At 39.5% G+C, this 23,941-nt stretch overlaps 1 protein-coding gene across 1 annotated transcript in view; it reads right to left on the bottom strand.

Moving 5' to 3' along the window:
• Window positions 1-1,004: 1,004 nt before the first annotated feature.
• The window catches only part of LOC145784145 (glutamate carboxypeptidase 2-like), a 44,935-nt gene continuing 21,998 nt past the window's right edge, over window positions 1,005-23,941 (bottom strand). The window contains exons 7-13 of the mRNA XM_082595902.1: window positions 20,064-20,266; window positions 14,940-15,169; window positions 14,444-14,534; window positions 13,812-14,064; window positions 13,191-13,272; window positions 2,962-3,054; window positions 1,005-2,289 (exon numbers count right to left, since the gene is read on the bottom strand). Of these exons, the coding sequence (XP_082452028.1) occupies window positions 2,091-2,289; window positions 2,962-3,054; window positions 13,191-13,272; window positions 13,812-14,064; window positions 14,444-14,534; window positions 14,940-15,169; window positions 20,064-20,266 (1,151 nt within the window). The 3' untranslated portion in view covers window positions 1,005-2,090. The remainder of the gene's footprint in view (window positions 2,290-2,961; window positions 3,055-13,190; window positions 13,273-13,811; window positions 14,065-14,443; window positions 14,535-14,939; window positions 15,170-20,063; window positions 20,267-23,941) is intronic.

Here is a 23,941-nt window from a genome sequence, read left to right as displayed (position 1 = left end):
CAGGTGCTTAACCAATTGACCCGTTGGCTGTAGTAAAATGACCACTGAAATGAGAACTTGGCTCCTCAAGTAAAGTAATGTGCTCTTCAACTGCGAAATGTTTTCGAAGTTGCCCACCAATTTCATCTTGTTTGATGGTTTAATCTTTTCGGCCATCAAATTATATGCTTTGCAAATTTATGCACATGATAAGCCTACTTTCCATTTGAGCAAATTATATGCTTTGCAAATTTATGCACATGATAAGCCTACTTTCCATTTGAGTTGTAAACCTCATTTCTTTTCTCGCTCTTCTCACTTTGCTTTTATCTATGACTGATTGACAACTCCTGCATCTTGTAGAAATGATGAAGCAATAAGTGCTGCAGACCTATCTGAAATACCAGTACGATCGCATGATTCAGCAAATACTACTAAACTGGAAGTAACCTTGCTTTTTCTGGGGTTTTCCGAGGCAAAACTGGGTTGATAATCAAAATCTTCGCAGCGTTCTTCATTGGATGACAAAGTTTCTGAGCTTGAATAAGAAGTTAAAGCTGTTTTAACCAAAGCGCTACTTGTGCCTGCTCCTGGGTCTTCACGTAAAGAACGGAATTGTTCTGATCTTGCGAGTCTCCTCAGAAAACGTTTAAAATTAGATTTTGTGGCCGATTTATCATGTTTATCAATCACCATTATGCGAGTTGTTCTTTAATCAAGAAGGAACTGTTGTTCTGTAACAGGGACACGATTTTCCTGCGGGCAAGTACATTGCAGAAAATTGGAAAACTTAGGCTGCAACAACCGATTTCAAATATTTTTGCTTTGCAGATTCTTTCATTTGGTCCAAATCTTGCTGCAATTTAGGCCCACCTCTAGAATTTGACTTCAAAAGGTTATTCATTTTTTTTTTGTAACTCTTTATCATAAATATGTAGCCTACTGATGTTCGTACCTCATTCGTATCATCCTGCAAAGTTATGGGACAAAACATAAATGAGCGTACAGCGTTAACACCATCTCGCCCTTTTGCGACAAGTTTGTTTATTGAGCAATGACAAAATAGCATTTCAAATTGGTAAAAATTCAGCATTTTGGTCGTCGATGCGGGGCCAGTAAACCTTAAGCTTCGAACATGCCTTTACATAAGAAAGTTCTGGGTACATCCCACTTACAAGATTATAACAAGCCAGTAGAAAAATTATAAAAAAAATTATGTTAAAACGTAAAGTGAAATTTCCCCTTTTTTTTCAAAAAATTGAAAGTTTGACCCCCTGCGGGGGCAGAAGATGCACCCCCAAACTGATGAAATTTTGCACACGTAATTTTTTCATGCATGTGCCACTTTTTATGACTAGCCGTTTTTGAATTTCGAAAAAAGTCAAAAACGGCCCACCCTAGTGGATATGATATCAAAATCTTTCAGAGGTTTGAGATAAGATAAACAACTTCAAACAAAAATAAAAAAAGCTATAGAAAAAAGAAGCAGCATATTTTCTCTCATTTATTATATTTATTAATACTCAAACTCTTGGTTTGGTTAAGTCCAGTTTTTAGCACTGCTCTTTTAAACTTTTCAAACATCTAAAATTAAGTCAATGGAAGCAAACATTTTTTTAGAATTTACAAAACAGAATTGTGAAGAAAGTTGTATCATTGTTTATCATACATCAACATACAGTATATACAAAGTTGACTTACTTATTACGAGAAGCACAGAAAACTTTTTAAATTTTGAAATGGCAACACTGACCGAGTTAGATTCAAACTTTAAATCGACTTTTCTTGGACATATTATATTAACAGTGGCTTAATGTTAGCAATTGCCATTAATTAGGCTACTTTGTACAGTATGTGTTCTAAAAAAATGCTTCTTTCTAGTGAGTAAATTTTAATTTTACAGTGATCTTGATTATAGCCTATTGTATAGCCGTCTCTGACTAGACATAATGATGAAAATAAACAATTTGATGCACTTTTAAATAAAATCCTTAGTCTCTTAATAAGCCACAAAGTTCTCGTCTTGTTTTTGATGCATACATAGAAATACCAATTTATTGCATTGTGCAATAAGGAATCCTAACCACAAAAATCGAAAACAATTAAAATGATTACGATGAAGGAACAACTGGATCCAATGTCGCGGCTGCTGATAGAATGTGGAATACAACAATGGAATACTGTCTCTTCACTTCTTCCCAACGTCCTTCCTGATCCGGATCCACATCAATATCGAACAAGGAATCAGTTAGACCTGGGAATGCTGTGTTGCCGTATGAGTTATGTAAACTGGGAGCGGAAATGACGTGTCTGTTGGAATGCATCGAAAAAAGTCAATTAAATGACTAAAAATATCTTATAAACCAAACATCCTTCCTCAAGACTAAATTCTTTATCAAAGAGTTAACCGTCCCATCGGCCTGATACTACAGAGACAGGCGTGGGTGCGCCTCAACCGTTTTCGTACAAGCATCGGGCTTGTCCGCTCAACCATGCACCAATGAAGAATGGCATCTTTCTCTTTTTGTGAATGTAATGCTGAGGAACAGACGGCAGACCACATTATCAACTATTGTACCATCTTCCGGCTACCTAACAAAGTGGAAGGTCTGCGTGTCTTGGATGATAAAACCAAAAACTGGCTACCGGTACTCTCTAATAGCCTTCCAGCTTAGTCGGGGAACATCGTGAATCCGAGGGGTGGTAAAAGGATACATCTTCGGCCTCAGAGACTCAAACGACAAAGAAGAAAGGGTTAAATTTACTAAAACGTTAAATGAAAAAGTGAATATCCACATTCTGATCTGAAAATAGCTGGTAGAGATGAATCTACCTTTTAAAAGTCAGCAAGGAATGAACGGATGTAAATTGATTAACAACTCCTGTTATGAGGGTTGCTGTGCTTTAACTTGAATATATGATGCTTGTGACCAGACAACGTTTTGCTTTGCTAATACTAAGATAGGACATTTAACCATTTACCTGTAAAGCAATCTTCCCAGCAGAGGGTTTTGATCAATGAAGGCTCGTTCCAATTGCATCAGCTGATCATTTAATGCTCGTACTTCCATTGCACTGAAAAATCGCAGTGGGTAACTATTGAAGTAAATTTGTTATCACAATACAACACAAAAACAAACTTGAAGTAAGTTGGAGCATTATTTAACCGATGCCATATGCACTATGCAGCACCTGCGGACTATCAGAAAGACAGCTAACTGTTAGTGAGCTAATTACGTTAAACATCTTATAACTTACTATCGAAACAGTGTAGCAAACATTGGTCTCAAATCTTTGAAAACTTTTGTATTGCTGTATTCAAATGATCTTAGTAAGTACAGTACAATCGGAAAATCACTTTTTATAAATCTAGTCCCAGTCAAAATATCAACTAGGCTACAATGCAATCATCATCTTTGCTTTAAAATAGCAACTCGGGATTACAGAGCTTTGGTGTGTACACTGTATAAAGCAAAATATAATACAGTAGAATTTGCCTATAGTGACACTTGAAGGGACCGCGGAAAAAGTGTCACCATAACCGAAGTGTCACTATAGACGAATTCTACTCAACTGTTGCGTATGCAAACGGGACTTTGCAACAGGTGTCACTAAAGGCGAAGTGTCACTATAGGCGAATTCTACTGTAATAATAATAATAATAAACATATACAAAATAACACAGTACCTAACGATACTTGTTTAGACTCAAAAAACATAAATATATAAAAAAAAGATTCAAACGTGTTTCCACCCCCAAAGAGCCTTCTATGGAAAATCTAAACATGCAACAATTGTGACAGAAACAAATTAAATTTTACTATACAGCATACTAATACAAACTAAAACAGCTAATAATACTTTTAAAATTTGAACAGGACAACATGATCGATAAGAATGAAATTAGATAATAAAAGTAATTTGCGTTCTTCTGGTGACTATTTACTAGGTTACCTCCTGATGTTAAAGATGATAACTAGCTTTTGTATTTCCGACAATTACTTTAACTTTAACTTCACCTTTTCCATTCTCAGTGCGTCTTCTCTATCATTGTTATTGCCAATTCCCTTGGTTTCTGTCTTGTCTGATGACTTTTCAATGTTTCTTGACGGTGGCCCAATAGATAGATAAATTTACGCTGTTGGAAAGCAGCCTACTGGTTTTAGGCATTCACTGCATTCAGTTTAACCTCTAGGTGTCTTGTTGCGTGTTTTAATTCTGATTCTTGCTGCTTACTTTATTCATTTTATCAGTACGTTTTTGTGTTGTGCCATCGTTGCTGAACAGGTTGTGTTAACCTGTTTTAGCCACCTTGATAAAGTCAGTCGTGCTGACTGACGAAACGTCGGAAATACAAAAGCTAGTTATCATCTTTAACATCAGGAGGTAACCTAGTAAATAGTCACCAGAAGAACGCAAATTACTTTTATTATAAAATGCCTGGTGAACAGTCTCTCTCTGTTTTTACTACCAATGAAATTAGAGTTGCATCTACAGCCTAGGTGCACAACTAAGTGGCATCTACAGCCTAGGTGCACAACTAAGTGGCAACTACAGCCTAGGTGCACACTGCACAACTAAGTGACATCTACAGCCTAGGTCAGGGGTTCTTAACCTTTTTTGTCTCGTTTACCCCTTGCCGAATAAAAAAAGTAAAATTTACCCCCCACCGTTTTGGTGGCCCCTTGTGATGTCATCGTGTCCAGTCAACCATGCGAAGAAATGCAAAACATCTTTTTTTGTCTGGATTTATCTTGACGGGGTCCTGTGAAAAATAATGTCTACTCGAATGACTTTTGTGTTTGCTTTCCACGAACACTTTTGGAGATTCTTGGAACAGTCGTTGAAAGAGCTACTCGCATGTCGTCTTTGGGAACAAAGCGAGATCGATGTTTTGTTTTAATAGTTAACAATGAAGAGAACCCTGCTTCACACAGATAAGTAGTTGGAAAAGGTATAATAACTTCAAATGCACGATTAGTCAGCGTAGGAAACTCTTCAACTAATCCTCACCAAAACTTGGAAAAGTCCCCATTGCACGATAAGAATTTGGAACAAAGCGTTGTTGAACATTGAAGATCAATCAATTCATCTTTGCAAAGATCATCGTCAGCAATACTTTCTAACTTGGCTTCGAAGGGATGAGTTATCCAAAGAGCAGTAGCCTACTGTTAAAACTTTCACCTTCGAAGTAACCGTCAAACTAAAGTTCTTTTTTAAGGCGGGAAGGTGCTGGCATATTTCGACTTCGAGGTCAGAAATCTCGTTGCGACTTCTACTGACTTTTTAATCATCAAATGTTGGAGAATTTGTGTAAATTCCTTTTTGAACTCTTCTACTCCACAGATCTAATTTTGTCTGAAAGCCCTGAATTTTATCATGTACATCTATAATGGTAACACTTTTTCCTTGCATTTGCATATTGAGCTGGTTCAAACTTGAAAAAATGCCTGTCAAGTAAGTCAATACACCAAGAAATTTGTTGTCGCCAAAGTGCTTACTCAACGGGATTAGCGTTCTCGAAGAAAAACTTCGATTTCACCATATAGTTCGAAAACTTGAGACAAAACAAGACCCCTATAGAGAGCCACCGAACTGCGGTGTGATAAAGAACAGAGTGTTCTGACCCCATCTGATTACAAACCACTTTGAAAAGACGATGATTAAGAGCATGTGCCCAGATAAAATTCACACATTCAACCACATGCTTCAATACTGCTGCTTTCAAATATTCTGGACGGTTTTACTTGCCAGTACATGTCGATGAAGGGCACAGTGAGTAGAAATGATGTTCGGTGCGCGTTCTTTCACCACAGTTGTGAAGCCAGACTTAGCACCGAGCATAGATGGGGCACTGTCTGTGCAAAGTGAACCCACATTATTCAAGGATACATTATTTTGTTGAAAGAAATTATCAATTTTTTCCAGTTTGCCAGTATCCATTTTTTCCAAAAATGTAGCACACATAAGCTGCTGAAATGAAACTGGTAGTCTACTTGTGTGGAGATAAAAGAAAAAGACGAAAACTTACATTAGCCTAAGCATAAATTTTGAATCAAAATCGAGTGCAACACTACCAGTTTTTTAATAACCAAAAAAATGAAGTTTACTCCCTTACGAGGTTGGGCTCCCTGGAGTCTTGCTCAGTTTGGGGGGGGGCTGTCGATTCTTCTTATGCTTTAGGAGTGATATCTCTGTTATTTTTTAAGGTACGGTTTCAAACTTTGGGATTCACTTTGTAAAATTATTTACGCTGAGCATATCCAAAAATTAAACCTATGTGAATTTTAGAACTGCTCATAGACGTTGAAATGTTGAGGTGACTTATGACTTTTGGATTATTTTGCGATTAAAGCGATTGTAGCGTGAGTTTACACATTATTTTTTGATAGAGTAATGAAGAACATGCATTGCAATGTTGTGATTAAATTTTTTTTACATAATCTCAATTTGAATCTATATTTTTCATGCAAAATAATAACTTTTCCCACGCTCAAAATAAACCTCGCTACTTGACTAAAAGAACAATGCTTCATCTATTACATGCAGTAATGAGATTTCTGAACGCGTGTCACACCAATTTCGATTATGATCTTGTGACCTCGGTTCCAAGAACAGCAACTCCTACGCTTTATTAACAAATGTAGACCAGCTGAAGAAGCAGGGTCGCGTTTATCAAATACTATTATGTAATCCACGAAACGAATGGAAGATCATGCAACAAAAAACGCGGTTTAAATGCAATGTATTGTAGTTGCAACAGCGTCTCTCAATGTAAGTTCAATGTGAACTCGGCTACATACAAGGCTAGTACTAGGAGTAAGATTACCCGATAAAGTCGATGATGCTCTACGTAAACAGAAGTCAGAAAGAAATTCAAAATAAAACAGTTACGGTTCATTAATAAACAGAACGTCACAACGCTTTTCACCAAAAGGAAAATCTGTAATGCCTCGGGTCATTTTCTTGTGGATTCAATAAGCTCTCTAAGATTCATATGCCACACACTAAAATCCAAACAATATTTAGATTTATTCAAAGTAGTATTTATTATGCGTCAAATCATTGTGAACCTGGAGAAATACTTTACAAAGAATTAGCTGCCTAATGGGCGTTTATGCGATAAAAATGTCAGTTTGGCAGCAAAATATTGATAAGTATTTTGATTTGGTTACAGCAATACCGGACTGCAGCAATTGGCACAAGGCTCTTGCAGCAACGTTTTTCAACTTGATTCAATGGTAAAGCAACCTGTGTTCTGTCAGGTTATGTACACACAAGTTCAGAAATATTTAGGAATATGCAATGAGGCACATTGAAATTACAAGTGGCTGCACATTTACAGTTCGATAATACGAGGAATTGAATACAAGCTAATACAATCATTTCGACGTGGATTCAACATTGCAAGACAATGTGAACATGCGCGGGTTTGCAATTAGATTACTTCTCTTCTATCCTTGTTTGTATAAAAGTCATAAAATCAGTCGTTGTATCCGTGCTAAAATTCAGCTATGTTCAAACCGCATTATATTGATATTTTCTAAATAGAAAATGGATTTATAAAATATGAATACAATACTGTTTCAGCATATAAAAATGCTGAATTTTACATCCAGTATTACGATTAGTTTTATGACCCACTTTTTATACAAAGAAGGATAGATGATTTTGATAAGCAATCAAATTGCAAAACCGCGCATGTTTACAAATATTCAACGTCTTGATATGTTGAATCAACCTAAAAATAGCTATCTGTCTAATGAAAGGAAAAACTTTCATTGAGCTCCGCGTTTTATTTAGGCTGTGGTTGAAGCCAATGTTTATAAAACCGCAATCATTCAAATAGTTTATTCTGCCCAAAAGCAAGCTTGACATACTCGTGTGGAATGTGCAGGGCATAAAGGCTTTTCACAGCACTGACATTGGCCACGGTTTTTTGGTAGTTTATTTTTTCTGGCTTTGGCACCTTCTCCCATAATAGCGTGTTTGCATACGTCGCATCTACGATTCTACGTCGTGTCGACGATAGTTGGGGCAGAGTGGCCCTTCTGCCGCTTGGAGTTGTTGTTGAAGGTTGTTTCCCTATTACTGCTTCAATCTTATGTATGGTGTGATAGTTCAGGCCCTGGAGAGATCGCGACTTTATGAATGGCTTCACGAGTTCCATGGCCAGTTCCCAACCGAAGTCGAAGGATTTTCGCTTGCGTGGATCAGTCCCTTCATTTAGTGCTAAAACTGTAGATGCGTTGACGCGGCAAGTATCCAAAAAATAAGCAAACGCAATAGTTGTCCACCGTGGGGACTTCGCTTTGCACGTGAATGAACCCATCCTTTGGTCGATGATATCGGTGCCACCCTTTGTGAAGTCGTAAAGCTTATACAAGCCTGGCTTCTTTTTGCCGTCATCCTTGGTAATCCCCAATAGAGGTTGCATGGTCGTCAACATCAAAACATTCCGCATGCCAGAACTCTTCGTTTTTACTACATAAGAATGTAGACTAAGATCAGCCTCACTCGTCTGCCAATAAATTTCGTACGAAAATTTCTCCCTACCACTCACTTGCTTCACTTCCAGGGGTATTCCTCTACGTATAGCGTTGAGGGTTCCCACTGACGTTATACCCCTGTCAAGCAACCACTGCGCGAGTGGTATGGAGGTGTACAAGCGGTCATACGAAATATTCCGACCTTGAAGGTCACCGTGTTGTTCCAGGCTCATCACCATTCCTTTTACCACTTCTTCTGTTCCACGACGTAAAAATGAAATGGCTCTTCCTTCGGTTTACCTGAATAGACCGATGCCGTAAATGTGTATGGGAATCTGCTGGCGTTTACCGACTTGAACAGAAGGCCATATTTCGCAGGCTTGTTTGGATTATATTGCTTGAAGGCAATTTGTGTCCTCATGGGGTATAGCGTTTCGTCCAACGACAAGTAGTCACCTGGAATGACATGTTTGCCGCAGTTTTCGTTAAACATTTCGAAAATGACTCGAAATGCGGCAAACCGGTCATTCTTCCAACGTTGCGGCCTAGTATTTTGGTCGTCAAACGAAATGTTCGAAAATAAAAATTTAAAGCGGTTCTTGCTCATTGTTGCACTAAACACGGGATGCCCTTGCAGTTGATTGAACAATACATCCGTGGAATGACCAGCCTGTCCTAAAAGCCCCCGAAAATACCCCAATCCAACAAAGGCCAGCATCTCCTCGTTGTTGGTTGGGCCAAAATAGCAGTACCTGCTGTCATGTAAAATTCTCTCTGGCAATTGAGAAATGAGTGTGGCAATTTTTCTATTTGTTTCTTGAACAATAATGTTCAAAATGTTTAAAGAAAAAAATAGTTCCCATGCTTGCCGAGGAGTCTTGGCTTCTTTGGCTTCTCCTCTAACACCAGTCGGGCCAGATATAATGTTAGCCCGGCCCCTTCTCCCATTGTGCACCGGTCTCGCATTAGTAGACCAAGTAATGCTGACGCCGCCCTCTTGTCTGTTCTTTGGCTTTTCTACAAAAGTTGTATAAGACTTCAGTGTGTCGGGAAACTCAACAGCATCGTAGTTGTTCATGTCGAGAGAGGAATTTATGCTGTTAACCAGTCTTTTCGATGTTATAATCCGTCGTGGTGGCGCAAACTCCGGTTGAACATCGCCCATGGAAGGTAACTGGTCGTCAATCTCGATCGGAATCGCTGTTGCGGAAGTTGACGGAGAAGAATCCGCTTCTTCATCTGAATCGGAGTGCCATAAATCCTCCAAATCATCCGCCTGGCTTTCGTCGTCAGAATCCAGTAAAACATGTTGCAATATTTCTTCAGCACTGAATCCTTACCTTGCCATGTTTTATTTAAAAGTGAAAAGGACGTAATTTTTTTAATAATGGCGTTGAAATACTAAAGAAAATGTATAATGAAACAAATTGTTAGTCACGTAGAAACTAGTTAGAAAAAAACTTTTACACAGAATTATAAAAGTCAAGAATAAACCAAAACTTTGCAATATAATAAATTGTCAGACCATTGTCAAAAATTGTGAAGTGCACTTTACATATTTACTGATGATGAAACTATATGAATGCTATGGTTATCTATGGTGATTCAGATTAGCTTCTTGAGCAATGCTTCACGTTTATGATAAACTACACGTAGAAGGGAAATCCAACAGGCGTTTGCACAATTTCGTCGTTTAGCGACGTAGATTCGACGAAAGCGGCGTAATAATTATTAGGCCTACCTGGTATCAATATTGGCTGTTTCTGCAATGTTGCGTTATGACCATGAACGCCACGTGGCTTGAAAAACAACATTATAACGCTGAATGAAACCATGTGCATGAAGCTGATAATTTATCTAATAAAATAATCTCTGATGTAAATTCAACGATTGGGCAATGGTATGTCTCAACAAAATTACCAAATATTCCATCATTTTGACGGCTAGAATGCATTGTTGAACCTAAACCGAAAAATATAGATGCGCTGTTCATCCATAATTTTTGATATTTGTTTATATGTTTAGTGAAAATAAGCTGTCATTCTTGTTATTATATTGAAAATTAAAAAAAAGTTTGCAAAACGTCTATATTACCATGAATGCGGTTTCATCTATTTTGATTGTCCCTTGCTGTAGGCGTACTTAGGCAAGTTGTAATTATCACAATCTAACTTTTCCCAACTATGAGCACTATATCTCGATGCGCATTTGTGTATTGTGTAAAATTTTGATGGTGTCCAAAAATCAAATATTATTTACAAAATAACTCGATCTCTTAGAATATCCTCATATGTCACATCAACAAATACTTTCCTGACTTACAAATAGGCCTAACTAAGGTAATAAAGAAACATTCTACTAACGGACAATTCAGTGATAAAAAAAATCCAAAAGTTTGATATTTCTTGCAAATGCAAACAATATAAGTTTTTCATAACAAGATGAAGTTCAATAGCATTACAAGAATTCCATCACCATAATTCAAAAAGAACCTTTCCATTACTTGGGTTGATCCTTGCGATTACTCCGCATATGGGTTATGTTATGTACCACTATGGTTCACCGTACTGCCGATTGCCTAAAGCATGAAAAAAGTTGCATCTGTCTGCGGTTATAAGTTATATTTTTTTCTAAATTGAACTAAAACAGCTATTCGCATTATGAAACAGTTGGATAAGTGCCATAAATCAAACTATGGAATAAGTTTGTTTCCCTATAAAAACGCCTGCCTGCAAGATGATACCATGTTCATAAAAATTACTCGATGTAGCCTGCATAACGCAATATACTTTATGATATTATATTTTCTGATTATACATTTCCAGTCCTTGTCACAGACTGCATAATGCTCACTCATTCACTTTCAATGTAACTGAAAATAGTTGTTAGATAAAACCTATATATCACACGCGCTATCAAGTAAAAGCGTTCTATTTTACATTGATTCGATTGGCTCAATATGAGATGGCTACTTCTAAACTACACTTATGAAGGCAGAGTCTGCAATTACTTGAATTTTTGCAGGTGTGACCTACAATAAATAATGCGATTAATCGAATACAATTCTCACACAACTCGTGAATATGTCTAGTCAATCAGCGCTGACATAATGCTGGATGATGCATTATTGTTTATTGAATAATTTAGTAAATATGCGTAACTTCATCTGTTTGTTATTGTGAGACGAAACTAGGAAGAATGGAAATAGAAATGGATAAAATAAAGGTATTTTTATTCAATGTAAACGCGCTGCCGCGTGTCATTATCTAACTAAAATATCTCTCGCCGCTAGCCTATCTCGATTCACCGTTTTCTGACGTCACGTCCATTCGACAACAAACGATTTCTTTCATGCATTCTCAGTTCAGGTTGGCAGTTACCCGCCTTTCCGTCGATTCAACATTGCAAGACGTCGCATAAGTTCATATCTTTAGTTTGGTAAACAGAGATAATATTTCATTGTGACATTGCTATGTAAACTTATATTTCACATGAGACAACTTGACAAGTAAATATACAAGTTTTCACAATTTACGACGAGTTATAGCACATGGAAATGTTACGCTACAATTGCTTTGGGAGGTACTGCATTGTGGTTTAGTTTATCAGTGACAGTGAACCTGGTACAAGAAGCCTCGAATATATTGATTCAACTAAGCTGCATCACGTATAAACGTGGTGGAACGATCGTCCTTTTCACAAAAGCGTGATGTTCTGGTTTATCCTACACAAATGAGAAGCGTATTGCATTTCAAATCTTTACATGTCGACTTGGAAATAAATGTTTACAAGTATATGTGAGAAGCTTTGGGAACATCGACGCCTTTTCTGCTTTTGATAGTGTGTCGGACAAAAGGAAAGATTTGAAACCAAAATCATGATATGTTACAGCGCAGCTTCTACAGTAGCTAAATTTCTAATTATTCAAAAAAGCGTTGTGGCCCAAACAGTACAATCTAAAACCAGTCCACAACGTTGAATATGTCACGAGAAAGGAAAATGCAATCAAAAGAAACCAGCCAATCACCTTCAATACTTATCTCACATTTTATATCAAATCTACTCCAAATGACGCTGAGTCATTGCAATAACGTTGTAGCCTATGCTTTGTTTGATTGAAAGGACATCATTTTCTGCGAAAAACAATTGTCGCGCTAGATGTATTGTCACCAAGTCTTATGTTTAATTTTACGCAATTTCAACCGCAAGCGACGGTAAATCATCGTATCAAAGTTGAAGCTTTTCCTGTATCGACGTCGCTTATAAGCCGTGGTGAGAACAAAAGATCCACGCATTCTGCCAATTTCCTTCACGCTGTGAAGCAGTTAGGATTAACGAGACATGGACCAAATTAATTACTTTCATCCAACTGGTGGGAAAGTTTTGAACAATAGAATATGAAATATTTCAGAGGATGTGCTGAGAAATGCCTTATATCTCTCAATTTATAACCTTTATTCGCTCAAAATTTCAGCTCAATAGAGGTGAATGAAAGTTAGGAAAAGTCAAGAAATCTCGTAGTCGCAGCCTCAGTGGTTTTAGAGATACAACTGTTGATGCAAAAAAGTTGAATTGACAGCCCCCCCCCAACCTTCAAACAGTTAATTTGATTCAGCAAATTTACCCCCTCTGTAAGTGAAATTTACCCCCAGGGGGTAAATTTACCCCCAGGGGGTACATTTACCCCCGGTTAAGAACCCCTGGCCTAGGTGCACTACTAACTTGTTGGTGTTGACGTTGTCAATTCGTTGGTGAATATTTTCTGCAGCCTTTGAGAAAACATTGATGGCGTCATCCAACACAGCTAAGATGAAAAGTAGTTATCTGAAGTATTTTGAAAATACTTATTTGTATTGATTCGTTATTGTGATATGCAGAAGAAAAATTATTGAATTACTGGCAAGAGCCTCTCTTGATTTTGATGTTTCGTTACTCCGAGATGACTGTTTTTTTTTCTAGAAGCGAAATGAAGTAGAATATCATTTTCTTCATCACAACTTTTAATCTCCTGTCAGGTAATGCTATTTGAATCATATGAGGTATGTCTATGTCTCATATTCCTGAGAGAACAACATAGTCCAATTATAATCAGATGATCAAGATCTTACACTTACATGACATCGGAAGTGAAATATTTTGTTTAATCAATCATCGAGCACGTCTGCAACATGCTGGTGGAAATATTAAAAATAGGAAGATTAAAAAACGTTCAATTGCTTTTGTCTGATTAACATAACAGCCGTTTGTCATGAATCGTGAGTTAGTTTACTAAAAACATCATTACAACTTACTTCAACAAACAAAAAACGCTTTTAAGTAAGTTTACAGTTGTGGAGGACTTACACAAATCAATGCCATGGCTTTCCATATCTTTTCCATATCCTTGCTCCAGGGAGTCTCTATTTGTTCCCAGGTATTCCGCGTACAACCGGCAATCAATGGGAAGAAAAACGGAATCCGAGAGTCTCCTTCCAATCTCAGCCCACGTTTGTCCAACGGCTCGATGGAAGGTAAAGTCAGGATCGTTATAGTTTCTCACCATTTCAAAAGTTTCGTAGACAGAGTGATAAAGAGGATATGAAGAAATTCCAAGTGACTGCAACCATAGATTGGCAATAGTGACTGAAGGTATAGGTACAATTTGGGTAGAGAGGTTACCTATTTCGACCATAAAAGCAAACCATAAACATAAAAATATTTTTCATTTAGGCTTGATAAGGGCTATATGTGTAGCCGAAAACATTTGCTTTATTTTATTTTTGTTTGTTATAATGTTAAACGTTGTGGTGTTGCTCAGTTACATCTGTTTATGGAAGGTTTAGGTCTTTTCAAATGTTGCCAGTAAATCGATCACGTGAGTTTAAAAAAATTTCAATAGACTTGTTTCGTGTTAAAACTGTTTTAAATTAAACACTGCTTGTTCACATAGATTCATAGAAGATGGACAATACGTAGGCTATAGATAAACTACTTACAGTATCGTAGGTGTAGCGCATGTTAAGCGAAGATATGCCAATACTTTGCAAAAACGCCGTATAGTCACTTCCAGAACCCAGAGACGGAAAACTTAAAAACAAAACAACAATATTTAATCAATTTTGTTAATTAGTTTTCATTTTAATTTGATAATAAAAGAAATAGAACAATCTGAAAAAAAACTTAAAATTAATATTATTTAAAGTAGCCAATCAATACCATCAAACATTAATAGCATCACAAAGTGATACGATTATAATCAAATAAAATGCTATGCAAACTTATTCATAACACAGCCCTGTGCTACTTTGCACAGGGCTGTTTAAAGGGCTTTGTTTAAAGATTTTTTTAAGATTTTTTCAGTAATTTTTTGCTCAAATAACTTTTGGAAAGCGTTTATGTGGATGAATAATATAAAGGCGACTGGTGACCATTTCTGGCTGTTTCAAACTTAGTTTTGGACCTCAATCACTGCACAACTTCATGTTCACTTACTAAGGGTGGTCAACATGTAAATCTTTTATTCTATAATTCCAAGTGTCGTAGACTGTTGGTCTTCCTTCGGCTATCTCGGCTGCATTTGGATTTCCAACCAACTTTGTGGCTTCAAACATAACGTCTCTTAGACTCGCAACACCAGCGGCATCCATAGAATAGTTAGCCCGAACACTAACATCAACATTGATGTAAGCCACCGCCCGAGCCTGCAGTTCCTTTTGCAATTGCTACAAAACATACAGAACAATTAAGAATGGTTATGTTTATGCGGATGGGGATGGTTTGATGAAGATGAATTTGTTTGCAACGTGACCAAGTAGTGAACGTCAGCACAACCCAAGGAATGACGTATCACGTCACTTTGGAACAAGCAGTTGTGTCTTGGTATAAGACACTTAATAACATTCCCGACCGGACGCCGACACACTCCCCATCGGTCTAACACTACCAAGACAGGCATGGGTGTGCCTCAACCGTCTCCGTACTGGCGTCGGGCTTTTCCGCTCAACCATGCACCAATGGGGAATGGCATCTTCCTCCTCCTGTGAATGTGGTGCCGAGGAACAGATCGCAGACCACATCATCAATGACTGCTCCATCTTCAAGCCACCTAACGGAGTGGAAGGTCTGCGTGTCATGGATAATGAAACCAAAGATTGGCTGCTCTCTAGTAGCCTTCCAGTGTAGTGTGGGAATATCGTGAATCTGGGGTGGTAAAAGGATAGACCCTCGGCCCCAGACGCTCACACGACGACGACTTAATAACATGTGAAAATAGATGGAAGCTGCTGACTCCATGTCCAGAGATGGACAAGATCACCAGTTTTGATGATATTGAAGATCAAGATCACCAAGAATATGTGATCTTGTAGATCAAGTCACTTTTGTGTATGTACTTGAAAAAAGGAAGTTTTTGATCAATAATGTTGCAAAAAAATTACCAACAAGCAACCAGGTTAAACATAGTTGGTATTGCTGACTGTGGCTTTTAACTATACTCGATCACTGGCCTAAGAAGTTAGTGACTTTTTTGTTTGGCCTATTACTATTAGACCCGAGGGCGAGGGTAATTACATTACAGTTTTGAAGAAGTCACAATGTCTTCACTTAGTTTTATGCTTTTAATTTTAAAACAAGCACCTTTGACCCGCATCATTCTTCACTCAATTTTTCTCTGGTTCAAATGGGAAGCTTTTATTCGTGTTACTGAGTATTTTAAACCTTTACTGGATTATAAAAGAAAGCAGTGGTTGTGTTTGTTGACCTAACAGCAACCTATAACACCGTTTAGCACCGTGGCCTAGTCTATAAGCTACCCCACCTACTCTCTAAAAGACGAGTGGTCAAAATGATCATATAGCTCATCTACAACAGGAGTTTTACACTTACCATCGGAAACGGAAAAACTAGTAGATAGCGGCGTCTCAAAAACGGTGTCCCACAGGGATCAGTTTTGGAACCCCTTCTTTTCAACGTCTACATGCATGACCTACCATCTACAACATCTGACAAATATGTATACATGACATGATGATGACCATACCAGGATACCTCCATCAATGGAAACTGAAGCTCAGCAAAAGTAAAACGGTGGCGGCAGCCTTCCATCTCAACAACAAGGAGGTTCAAAGTGACTTGAATGTGAACATTATTGGCAAGATTTTGCCGTCTTGTCCAGAGCCGACATACCTTGGGGTTACGCTTGACAGGTCACTCACACACCGTCACCATTTACAGTCACTACGCAAAAAACTGACATCTCGAGTAGCCTTGCTAAAACGCTTGGGAATTGTGACTAGATGCCTGCGCTCAACTTCAACAGAGCACCTACCAATCCTTGCAGGCATCCAACCTGCTGAGCTTCGCCAAAAGGGAGCCGTTATACACCTGGCTTGCCGGGCAGAAGATCCCGATCACCTGTTTCACTCAAAACTCAGCGTCCCGCCTCAGGAACTCTCTGGCGGCTTAAGTCAATACACCCCTTTGTAGCCTACCAACTGCCACTGAGTTATTACAGCCATTCAGCAATCATACTATCAGTGCAGCACATTATATGGAAGACACTTGGAATGCAGCGTGGTGTGCCACCGACACGAAACTACATCGTTTTATACCTCACCCGGTGGCGCGCCCCCCTGGTATGGACCTGCCTCGGCCGACTTGGGTCAAGCTCAACAGAATCTGAACCGGAGTCGGTCGCTTCCATTCCAACATGCACAAGTGGGGTTTGGCTCCCCCATCGGCCTTCTAATGCTTCGCGGAAGAACAAACTGCTGACCATGTCATTCTTGAATGTCCCATTTACAAGGCATCAAATTGAATGCATCACCTGCACCTGCTCTGAAATTTGAACAATCTTGTCCCATGCGAAGGACGAAGACTGTACCATTTACCCATCTGCCAACCTTAAAACTGTTGTCGGTACTATTAAAACGCTCAGAGGTCTGCGGTCATATACACAAACCGCTCCAAACAAAAATACAAAGCTATACAAAATTACAACTACACAACTACAGCACGCTTTTTTCTGAATGGAAATTTTACTGAACTTACCACAAACAGATTAGGCTTATTTGACAATAACAGTTAGGTTTTTAGTCTATTAGTGCTTTGGGACCAAAGGTCTATCTTTGTTCTACACCAGCAAGCTAGCTCTGTTTCCCGAGTTACAAAAAGAGGCTACTTGATGGCAGGCAATAGTCTCCAGGTGAAAAAGTGTTGGTTGAATGAGTGATAACATTTGGTTACACAATACTAACCTTAAACTCAGATGCAAGTGGAAATTTATATATTTGTTTGATATTCTTGCATTTGGTACACACACACACTAAATGTTTTGAAATAGTTTTTTTAATTTTTTGTTTGTTTTTGTTGAATGGATGTGTTCCCAATTGAAAATTTTGAGGTTATTTAAGGTCACATTGTGATCTTCAAGATCAACATCATCTCTGCGTATGGGGATATCATAAAAAGGGTAAAGAATATACTCTACCCTACATTTTGTGTGTAAACAAGAAATATTGTAGATTTACATCTGCGAAAAGGAGTACGATCAAATACGATTACAATTCAAACGTATTTTACCACTCTTATTTTGTCATAAAAACAAACAGAATGTGAGGTGGACCCAAAACGTCAAATTTTGCCTGAACTTTGACCCTCACACTGGCTTAAAATAAACAACTCATAGGATACAGCTCAAATGCAATCCAATATTTGTTTTAGGTGCTGCAAATCTCTGATGAAGTCTTGTTCCCATACGGAAATAATAGGAACGAATTTGTGAATAACTGTTTTTAAAAGTCCAATTACCTTATTGCCAATCATCTATTTATATATGCATATATATACTAATATGCATATGCTGATGACTTGGCCATCTTGCACTCTGCGAAAGACTGGCAATCATTAGAAATGACGTTGAGCCAAGACATGACGACCATATCTGGATACCTTCACCAATGGAAACTGAAGCTCAGCGAAAGTAAAACTGTGACGGCAGCCTTCCATCTCAACAACAGAGAGGCAAAACGTGACCTGAAAGTGACCGTTAACGGCAAAATTTTGCCGCCCTGCCCAGAACCTACATACCTTGGGGTTACACTTGACAGGTCACTCACATACCGTCACCATTTACAGTCACTACGCAAAAAGCTGACATCTCGCGTCGCCCTGCTGAGACGTTTGGCAGGCACAACTTGGGGTGCAGGTGCTGACACCTTGCGCACTGCAACCCTGGCGTTGGTCCACTCCACTGCTGAATACTGCGCCCCTGCCTGGTGCCGCAGTGCCCACACCCGTCTCATCGACAGCCCAATCAACGACGCATTGCGAACTGTAACTGGATGCCTGCGCCCAACTCCAACAGAGTATTTACCAATCCTCGCAGGCATCCAACCTGCTGAGCTTCGCCGAAAGGGAGCCCTTATATACCTGGCTCGCCGGGCGGGGGATCCTAACCACTTGCTTCATGCAAAACTCAACATCCCACCTCAGGAATCTCCCCGGCAATTAAAGTCAAGACACCCCTTTGTGCCAGCTGCTGTTGAATTACTACATCCATTCAGCGATCATGCCATCAGCGCAGCACACTTCATGGAAGACAATTGGAATGCAGCGTGGTGTGCCACCGACACGAAACTACATCGTTTTATACCTCACCCGGTGGCGCGCCCCCCCTGGTATGGACCTGCCTCGGCCGACTTGGGTCAAGCTCAACAGAATCCGAACCGGAGTCGGTCGCTTCCATTCCAACATGCACAAGTGGGGTTTGGCTCCCTCACCGGCCTGCGAATGCGGCGCGGAAGAACAAACTGCTGACCATGTCGTTCTCGAATGTCCGATCTATAAGGCACCAAATGGAACGCATGGTATAGCAACGCTGGACGAAGCTACACTCACCTAGCTTTCCATCACCTGCCCTGAAATTTGATTTGATCTGGTTTCAAACGAAAGAAGAAGAAGAAGAAGAAAAAGAAGAAGAAGAAGAAGAAGAAGAAGAAGAAGAAGAAGAAGAAGAAGAAGAAGAAGAAGAAGAAGAAGAAGAAGAAGAAGAAGAAGAAGAAGAAGAAGAAGATCTATTTATAGTTCAGTTCAGCAAAATTACTTCTTTACTTCTCTTTTAACTTTATAAAGCCCTGATAGTTCAGTTGGTTAGCGTGTGACTTCTGCAACGAAGAAGCTTCAAGATCAAGCGGTGCTGGTTCGACTCTCGAGGTGTGCCGCATGAGCAACGCACGTTGAGGACTGATCTCCATTCAGCGGCATCTAATGGGTGGAATAATCCTGCGACAACAAGACTTCAACAATCGGAAACTTCACTCTGTCAATCTCGGTGACCGGGCCTGCGTCATTGACTCAAAAACTCTACATTTACAAGTATGCGTAACTACCAGGATTAATTCACTGTGTAGATTCTAACGATCTTTTTAAGCCTGATGCTGCGAGTTAGTTGTGGCAATATCGAATTACACGAGCTTTCGGAACACAGTTCCCTAGTCATGTGCTATGACGAAATTCGTATGACGAAATTCGATAAAGATTCAATCAACCAATGCAGTCAAAACTTGACAGAAAACGTGAGAATGTTTACCCTGAGCTTCGTTTGCTATAACACATTACCTCAACCCATTCTGTAGATCCGATAAGTCCATATTCCTCAGCTCCCCAGCTGCAGAACATCAAAGTCCGCCTTGGTCTCCATCCTTGCTTCACCATCTCTCCAAATGCTCTTACCACTTCCAACATTGTAGCAGTCCCACTTGAAGGATCAATAGCGCCAAACACCCAGGCGTCTCTATGGTTACCAAGCAACACGTACCTGTCTGTGCAGGTAATGTTCAGTGTCTGTACCACTACAAAGTATTTAAGTTAAACACTTTATTGCAAATAAGGTGCAAGAATCATGGCATTCCCTCAAATTGATGGCTCTAAAATTCAAGGTATTCAAAAAGCACCATGTTTTCTGGCTCACACGTGTCATCAGGACAGGGCAGACAGAGTCAATGTGCACAGAAGCTGGAATTCCTCGCTATACAATTGGAGAAAGGATTACATTACGAGAGTCCATTACCGAAATTATAAAAAGTAATTTTGCTCATAAAAGAAACTATAAATAATAATACTAGCATTTATATAATAGCCATATCCACAATGCAAAATATACTACTGCTGAGCGCTGTACAGTGTACACTACTGTAGTCTACAGTTGTTACGGCCAATTTCTGTACAAATCAAACGTCATATAAAACCGTTCAAGTCTACTGAATATTACGTCATGGAAATTCCTAAAGCATGTGCCAAAATTGCACCATCGTTCATAAGACCTGTTTGGGCCTGTTTAAACAGGAAATATTACATCAGCTCGAACACCTGTTGAATGACTTCATAATTGTTTTTCATTATTGCGTCACAGTACTGCATACGTGAATTTGAGATATTGATATCTATTCTGGTCATTCGTAAAATGATTGCTTGAAAGTTGGCCGCACATTTAACTGTTGGCTTAGTGCTTGCTAGCTGGACAAAAGTTCCGTCTTTTATCCAATTAATCTGTATTGTAGTGACAGTTTTTTTAGAGGTGTAGGCGTTACACCTATTTTCGATAGCCTCGGGCTAATTTTACTGGAATACACTGTTTGAATAGACGTTTCGAAAGTGTGTTTATTTTTGGGTCATTGCATGCAGACGAACGGATTTGGGAATCTTACGTTACAATTTTCCCACGAAGAGATTATGGTTTACCGCTGTGACCATAAAAAATAAAAGACGAATTTGTTAGCTGGTAGGCCAAGAAGCACTTAGAAGCATAAAAAAATAAAAGACGAAGTTTGTAGTTGGTAGGCTAAGAAGCACTTAGAAGCAAAGAAATAATAAAAGAAGATCTTATTGGTTGGTAGTCTAAAGAAGCAAAGAAAATTAAAGACATTTCTTCTCGGTAGGCAACTGAAGAACTTTAAGCTAAACAGTAAAGACATTTCTTCTCAGTTTGGTACAGAAGAAAAATAACTTTGACATTTATCGGCAAGAAAGAAGATTAAAGGCAATCCATCTGTGCTTGAAGATTCAAGTCGAAGAATCCAAGCAAGTTTTGTGGACTTTAGGACTTCATACTCGTACAGCTACGGTATCGTGCATTTAAATTCTTTTTTGTATTTTTACGGTCTTTGCAGTTAAGTTTTTTATAACTTAATTTTGTGTGTTTGTGTAACTTAATTTTTTTAATTGTTAAATTTAGCCCTAACATTTAATATGTCTACACTCGGTGGTGACAGGGACTCGACCGCCGTCGACTCGACTGAGTTTAAGCCTGATGATGTTCTTTGCGGTCGGGCAGGCCATTCTGGGGAGGGACCCATTAACGATGAGGCTAAGTCAGTTCGAGAGGCCCGGCATCTTAGACGGGATATTTTGACTCAAATTGGGAAACTTTCTGTGGCCCTAGGTTCTTTGAGTGATAAGCAGGAACTGTTAATTTTTCGATCTAAGTTATCTACTTTAGAAGAGGAATTACGGCATTTCCATGCTCTTTTGACTAAAATCTTTAACTCTGCAATCTTGGCAGAACTTCGTGATAGGGTAGATCCCGAATTTAACTCGTTAAAAAATAACTTTGAACAAAAAGAAAGTGAGTTCTCAGATATGTTGGATGCTGACATACATCCTGAGGATAGCGCCTCAAATGTAAGCACTAGGATGTCTAGGACTTCGTCTCGGATAGTGGCACAAATTAACCTGCAGCTAAGACGAGAGGAGCTCCAGATCCAAGCTGAGGCCGAAGCAAGAGCTGCTGAGGCCATCGCGAGAGCTGAGGCCATTCGAGCTGAGGCTGCCGCGAGAGCTGAGGCCGAAGCGAGAGCGGCTGAGGTCGCCGCGAGAGCTGCTGAGTTCGCACTCAAAGACGCTCAGTTGAGGGCTGAACAACGAAAAGAGGTAGTTTTAGCTGAATATCGATCAGAGGCGGGCTCCCGGCGTAGCTCTAGGAAGGGCTCTTCTAGGCATTCCAGAAGTGAACATCAATCACAGTTTAATTTACCTAACCTTTTCCAGACGCCTGTTCAATCTGTAAGTGGACCTGTACAATCCACATGTTTTCCAGCTGTTTCAGGAGGTCTCGGGGCCGCGGCTAAGGGTCTTCCGAAGGCTGTAGAGCCAAGGTCTGCAAATTACAACCGAACTCCTCCCCCAGAGCGTACAGGTCACGGGGCCGCCATTAGCAGTAATGCTTTGCCGCCTTCACAGTTTTCTGCGCCGCTAGTTTTTGATCGCCCAGCTACACGTAATTTGGGTGGTTGTGAGAGGCGTATCGCGTCTCCTGATTTTAACGTGTGTGAGGATCGTGATCGGGCTGTGCATGTGACTGAGCCCACTCAGCCCCTTAAGGGATATAGCTTGTCTTCTCCCGCTAAATCGAGTTCTCAACAGCAGGATTGCTTTTTTGAATACCAAAATAGTAGGACGTTCTTCGATAAGGCGGCCTTGATTGGTTACGATGGTAATAATATGCCATTTGTCTTCTTTAAAAATCGTGTTATGGCCTTGATGGCAGCTTCGCCCTTTAAGGGAACTCGTTTGACTTTGTTGCAAGCAGCTTGTGTTAGAACAGCTGCACAAACGATTGCTAATTTGGTTTCCGACACTCCTGGCTTGTCAGAGGAAGACAGGATAGAAATGTCGTTAGCTCGCTTGTCCCAACGTTTTGGAGTTCGTGGAGGTCTTTTCGCAGAACTAGAAATTAGAAAGTATCGCTATGGTAGCAAATTGACTTCGATCTCTTCCAGTGATTTGAAAGAGTTTAAAGATGAATTGTCGCAGTGTTTGCTTTACGCGAAAGCTTATGGTCAGCGTGATAAATTAGAAGGACGTTTTGTTTTGGATTTGGCTAAGCGACTCCCGTTTGACGCTAAGCAGCGTTATCTTGACTTTTTAGGTGATCAGTATGGTAGCACTGAGGAACCTACCTTTCAGAGTTTGTTTGAATTTGTAGTACGAGAGGAAACGCGCAAGTCGACTGATTTTAGCATTATGCTAATGGGCGATTCTGGTGAGTCGCAGCAATTTAAAAAGTTTGGCAAAGGAAAATTGCCTTCATGTCCGGTTAGGCAGACGTCGGTAAAACCCCATGATAATGTGATTTCAGGGAGTTCGCAGTACTCGACTGCTGTTGGCGCACCGCGCGGCGGTGTGGCCAGACGTAGTGACATACCGGCATGTTTTTGTTGTTCATCACGTGGTCAAGTTGAATATCATTTTTTGTCTAATTGTAAAGAATTTTTGCGCTTGACACCTAAAGGTCGGAGAGATGTCATTGTGAAAGCTGGAAAATGCTTGAACTGTTTGCGCCAGCATATGGTTAAGGACTGTAATCATGCAAACAACTGTCGTCAGCGTGGGCCTAACAACGATAGGAAACACTATTTTCTTCTGCATGATTTTTATGTGACGTCACGTGATTCTCTGGATTCGGTCGGTAAAGATGATGCTGGTGCCAGAGTTCCTGT

Source organism: Aplidium turbinatum, chromosome 15 (assembly GCF_918807975.1).
Source record: "Aplidium turbinatum chromosome 15, kaAplTurb1.1, whole genome shotgun sequence".
Taxonomy (NCBI): domain Eukaryota; kingdom Metazoa; phylum Chordata; class Ascidiacea; order Aplousobranchia; family Polyclinidae; genus Aplidium; species Aplidium turbinatum.
Note: the sequence above shows the minus strand (reverse complement) of the source record. Positions and strands in the feature narration are given on the sequence as shown.